Source organism: Varanus komodoensis, unplaced genomic scaffold (genome assembly GCF_004798865.1).
Source record: "Varanus komodoensis strain SLA01 unplaced genomic scaffold, ASM479886v1 scaffold87, whole genome shotgun sequence".
In the NCBI taxonomy this organism is placed as follows: domain Eukaryota; kingdom Metazoa; phylum Chordata; class Lepidosauria; order Squamata; family Varanidae; genus Varanus; species Varanus komodoensis.
The window spans coordinates 1,728,684-1,734,090 of NW_025336565.1; the positions used below are offsets into that span (position 1 = coordinate 1,728,684).

At 69.6% G+C, this 5,407-nt stretch overlaps 1 protein-coding gene across 1 annotated transcript in view; it reads left to right on the plus strand.

Moving 5' to 3' along the window:
- The window catches only part of LOC123016622 (WAS/WASL-interacting protein family member 1-like), a 2,252-nt gene extending 332 nt beyond the window's left edge, over positions 1–1,920 (plus strand). Inside the window, exons 2-3 of the mRNA XM_044417139.1 lie at positions 147–752; positions 1,502–1,920. Of these exons, the coding sequence (XP_044273074.1) occupies positions 147–752; positions 1,502–1,920 (1,025 nt within the window). The remainder of the gene's footprint in view (positions 1–146; positions 753–1,501) is intronic.
- The last annotated feature ends 3,487 nt before the right edge of the window (positions 1,921–5,407 follow it).

Below are 5,407 nucleotides of genomic sequence, written 5' to 3' on the forward strand. Positions count from 1 at the left end.
CCTCCTCGCCGGACGCCGCGCGCCTCCGCCGCCCTGGAGGGTCCCGGGCCGGGAGCGCGGCGGGCGCGGGCTCAGCCCCCGCGGCGGCGGGGCGCGCAGCGGGGCGCGGCGCGCATTGCGCAAACTCTGCCCCTCTGTTTGCTCAGGGAGGAACGGAGACCCCGCTCGCCCTGCAGCCCCGCGGCTCGCGCAGCTGCGGCGCCGGACGCGCGAGGCGCGGTTAATGTTTCATCCGCCTGATCTCTGCGCTGGGTCCGGGTCCGGGTCCGGGGCGGCCTCCCTCCCCCCGCCGGCAGGCACCCGCGCTTCTCCGAGGGCGGCCGCGTCACTCACTGCCCGCGGCCTGGGCGAGACGCGCGTCGCCGCCGCCGCTCCGGAAGCCGCGTGGGGTTCCCCCGCCGCAGCCCAGCTCTGGGGATGCGAGCCGCAGGCCCATGCAAGGCCGAGCACGTCCCTCCTGGGCCACCGGCCAGACCCGGACAGGTTAAGGCGTGAAGGTGAAAAGGTCACAGCACTGGCAGGCTGCCACCCGGCCGGCGGTGCCAGGAAGGGTGCGAGGATCGCCTCTCCGCATGCCTGTGCTGCGACGCGCCTCCGGGGAACCCGAGGGGCGAGCCAGCCCAAGCCCACTCCAAGGGCCCGGGGTCGCAGCCCCCTGCCAGCCTCCTCTGCCCGGCGGGGCAGCCCGGAGAAGAGGGCCAGGGCCCCTTCCCACAGTCCGGCCCTCCTCGCCCAGCGCCCAGTCCGTGCAGGTGAAGGCACCTCGGGCGGCTGGCCTGCGCTTCAAGTTTGGCTGCCCCTTGAACAGAGAGGTGGGGCACACATGCCCTCTCCCCACAGCCCAGATCTGCCGCCCCAGGACAGCTCCCCGGCCCTGCACCCACCGGGACCCCCGTCCAAAGGGGCCACCAGACACGTTCCTGGAAAACTTTGCTACCAGAGACTGCGAGTCCTCACGGCCATGTGCAGAGGGATCATGCCCATGGACGGCGTTTGCTGGGGAACGCGGGTGGGAGGGCGCACTGCACTCCGTCCCGCTTGCGGAACCGGGGGGCAGGTGGTTGGCACTGTGAAGGCAGGCCAGGCAGCCGCCTCCCCCCCATCCACGCTCGGGGCTCTTCCCACGTGCTCATGGGACCCTCAAACTCCCGGCCGGCATCGCATGGGTGCAGCAGCCCGACGGCTCACGGGGCACCTCACGGGGCGTGTGCTGGGAGGCTCCGCTCAGGAAGCCCCTGGCCAGGCCGGTCTGGGCCCCCCGTCGGAAAGCGTCTCGCGGCGGCCTCGGCTGCGCGTCTGCAGCAGGGCTAGGGAAAGGGGCAGGTCCCAACCCAGCCCTGGCCACGCGCAGCCCCCTGAAGCGGCAGGCACGGGAGCCCGGCCCACGGTGTCTGCTGGAGGAATTTGGGACAGCGCTTCAAGACCGGCCCCACCGGGGAGCCGCCTCGCATCCCACCCGGAGGCTCCGGCAGGTGCGCGTCACACGCTGTGTATGCCACAGCCTCTCGCAGCCGGGGCTTCCGGGCAGCTCGGGCACCTGCGCGGCTGGAGCGCATCTCACCCGAGCCACCTGCCCGGGAGGTGGTGGTGCTGCGCCAGCCAGCGAAGCCTGCAAGCCTCACGCGGGACCCTTTGCCGGGGCCGCCCGAGGACCGTCCGCCTTGTCGCTTGGTGTGCAGCGCGGCTCGGCACACCGTCGATGGCAGGGTGGGGCGGAGTGGAGCTGACCGCCTGGCTTGCACAGCCGCGGGCTGTGGGCCCGAGAGAACTGCACAGGGAGCGGAGGAAGCGGGGTGCAGGGGCCCCAAGCGAGTCGGCCAACACGGCGACAGCGAGGCCATCCCGGCTCCCCCGCTCTGTCCAGGGGTGCAGGATGGACTTCGCCCCCCAAGAGGCCATGGCGTTGCCTGGATCGGGTAGCTGAGAAGGGGGGAGCCGTCATTGGAGCAGCAAAGTCCCCGCCATCTATGTAGGGAGTGGCTGCCTCCATTCTCCATCGGGCGCCCGGCACAGCGCTCTGCCGCACCCCCTTAAAGGTGGGCGGCTCACGGAAGCTGCCAACCCCGCCGCGTGCCTGTCGCGACTGCTCGGGAGCACCCCTGTGCCCGGTGGGCAGGGGCCCGCGTTTCCGTCCCCCCGTGTATTGGCTCAAGTGCATTTCGGCCCAGCCGTAGCCTCAGCTGCCCTGGCCCCGGCCCCATGCGGCCGGCTTGCGGGCCTTCCGGGAGAAAAGGGGGCATGGGAGCCCAGGCTCGGCCGGCCAAGGGGGAGGCCCCCCCCCAAACCACCAGCACAGCTCAAGATGGGCCACGGCGGAGGCTCCTCTCCAGGGAGGAGGGGGCAGCGCCCCACCCCATCGCGGGCCTCCAGGCGCGCAGTGCGCTGCCCTCCTCCTCCGGCCTGGGGCGCCTTGCGGTGAGGCGGGCCTCCAGCCCCCGGGGCTTCCCTTGCCAGGATCCCAACATGCTCTGCATGGCTTTACCTCCAGAACAACAGCCCTTTGAGGTAGGCAGGGCGGAGGGTCTGTGGCTGGCCCAACGCCACCCGGCGAGCTTCGAGGCTGAGGGGGGACTTGGATCTGGGGTCCCCTCCCTCCCTCCCTCCCTCCCTCGAGCAGCCAGGCCACGCTGGTCCAGGCGGGTCCACTGGCCCCGGAAGGTGCCGCCCTGCTCACGGCGCACCGCACGAGATGCCAGCAGCCTGGAGCCTCTCGGGCGGGGCGAGCCTGCAGCTCCCATCATCCCCACCCCGCCTATGCAGGCCAGAGCAGAAGAAGACCGCAGCCCGGCCTGCCTGCGAAGCCGCCGCGTTCCCAGCACAGCGTCGGAGTCATGCAAGGAGTGCGGAGCCTCGTCACTCGTGGGTGAGGCCGCCACGGCTGCCACGGCGGCTCCCTGTGGAGCCAGGTCCAAGGCCACGGGCGCTCCCCGGGGCACCATGTGCTGCGGCTGCACGGTGCCGGTTTTTGCCCGGGGAGCAAAGCCGGGGAGGCGAAGCGGCTTCTGCCGTGCTGCCCACAGACCCCGCAAGCGCCACACAAGCCACCGGCCGTGCCAGCGCCGGCGCAGCACCAGCGGCAGACGCACGTGGCCCCAGCCATTGTTAGGCCGTTTCCTCCAGGCGCACGGGCGGAACACCAGCTCTCCGGCTCTTGGCGACGGCGGCTGCTGAGTGGAGTCTGCCTGCAAACATCGCTCCTGAGCGGCCTCCCTGGGGACCACTTCGCGGAGGTGCAGGCTCGACTGTCTGGCGCGTACGTGCCCGAGGCCAGCGCTTCTGCTGCGGACGGACGGCCCGGGGCTCTGCCGTGGGGAGCCCCGGGGCCCCGTGCGCCTGCGTGCCCCTGCAGGGAGCCCTGCCCACCCCCCTCGCTCCACGGAGCCCGTTGGCACAAGGGCGATGCCCCGATCGACACGGACGGGCCCGTTTCACAGCTGGAGAACTGAGGCTGGGCCAGGTCTGACTGCACGTGTCTGTCGCGGGGCATTTGAGCCTGGCCCCCACAGCTGAGCCCCCACAGGCCCTTTTCTCCCAGGGGGTCGGGGACCCCGAATGGCCAAGTTGCACCCCGGGAAAGACTTGCATGCGGGCAGAAACTCAGGCAGCGCCGCTTCCCCCACCACAATCTCGCCGTGCCAGCCAAAAGCTTCACGGGTTGGATTTCTACCTGCAACAAACGGCCCACACCTTCGGTCCACTGCCAGCCTCCCCCTACCTGGTGGCCTCCACAGGTGTTGGACTGCAATTCCCAGAATCCCCTGGCCAGTACAGTCGCTGGCCAGCCCCTCTGCAGGGTGTGAGGTGCCCACGGCTACCTGACCAGGGCGCACCTTGGCCCGCGAACCCGGGCACCCTGGCTCCCGGCACGCCCTGCTGCCGCCCCTGCAGCCAGCTCCGCGCCTCACGTGAGCGTCCGGGCGCCCCAGCCCGCCCCACGCACGGCCCGGACTGGCTACCAGGCCCAGGCGTCTGGCCCCACGGCCCCCTCCCCCCACAGCTGCTGGGCCCAGGCCAGCGAGCTGCAGGGCTTCCGGCAACTCGTACGTGCCGGCCAGCACAGGCGGAAGCCTTGATCTGCCGACCTGGCGGCCACTGCATCGATCCTGGCCCCGACTCCAAACAGGGACGGGTCAGGCGGCGCCAGGAGAAGTGACAGATCAACCATTCCAGGCGGGAAGGGAGACCTCTGACCCTCGGCCCTCAGCCGCCCTCAGGTGCCTCCCCAGCCGGGCTGCGGCACGTCGGGCCCGGCAGCAGAGCCTAGTGGTGGCTGCGGGCACTCACGCCGGGACGCCTGGGCTGCCCCGGGCCCCTTCCGCCGCCTGGGTCCCCCCGCACCAGCCTGAGGGTGCTTCTCTGGGGCTTGGACAGAGCCAGCGAGGGGGGCTGTGCTTCCCGAGGGATGCGCTGGAGGCCAGGGAGTGGCAGGGCGGGGCGGGCCGGGACGCAGGCGCTGCTTGGAAGGCCCTTCTGCGGGACCCACGGATGCCTGCAGCACAGACGGGCGCGTGCATCTGGCGGCACGTGCCCCCGGGGGCCGCCGGAAGGGCCCTCCTGGCTGTTGATGCCCCCTCCGGTCCATCGGGGCAGCCCGGGGCGGAGCATGGCGGCAGGCAGCAGGGGCCGGCCGGGCCCACTGGGAAGACGCCCAGGACTGGAGGGCTGCCGGGATGACCCACGGCACCCTCCTGCTCGTGCCCCGTGTGCAGCACGGGGGCGGGAGAGGCCTGGCCGGGGGCGCCTCCTGGCGTCCTTTTCCAGGTTCCACGGCTGGTGGGGAAGGAGGCTTGTGCGGCCGCGGCCCCTTCTCCTCGCAGCCTGCCACGCTCACGGGGCCACCTCGCAGGTCTGTTGTGGGAGAGCCTAAGAGGCGCGCGCAGAGGCTTGGAAGCCCTGCGTGGCTGTGCTGTTTTCCTGTCCACCCTTTCGGTGTGAGGGAGAACAGGCCGCCCTGCGCACTCCCGGGAGCCAGAGAGGGCAAAGTGGCCATTCTGGAGCCGAGCGCCTCAGCAGTCCCTGGCGAATGGGCCGTGGAGTCCAGCCGTGCTGGCCTCCACGCATGGCTGCTCTCAAAATAAAGTATTTTATTTATTTTATTTAAACATCATTTTAATTGTTAATATTATTTGCTTTTTTATCTGGCCAGGGTGACTTATATTGTTAATTTGTTCTATATTTTTAATGTATTATATTTTAATTTATGTTGTGAGCCGCCCCGAGGCTTCGGCGAATGGGGCGGCATAGAAATGTTTTAAATAAATAAACTGCAATGTTTTAAATAAATAAACCTCTACGCCATGGATAAGATGGTGACACCCAGGGCCAGAGTGCATTTTGGTAGCAAGACCCACACTCCATGCGCATGACGCTTGACAGTATGCCAGGGAAGAGGTCTCTGCCCCGAGGG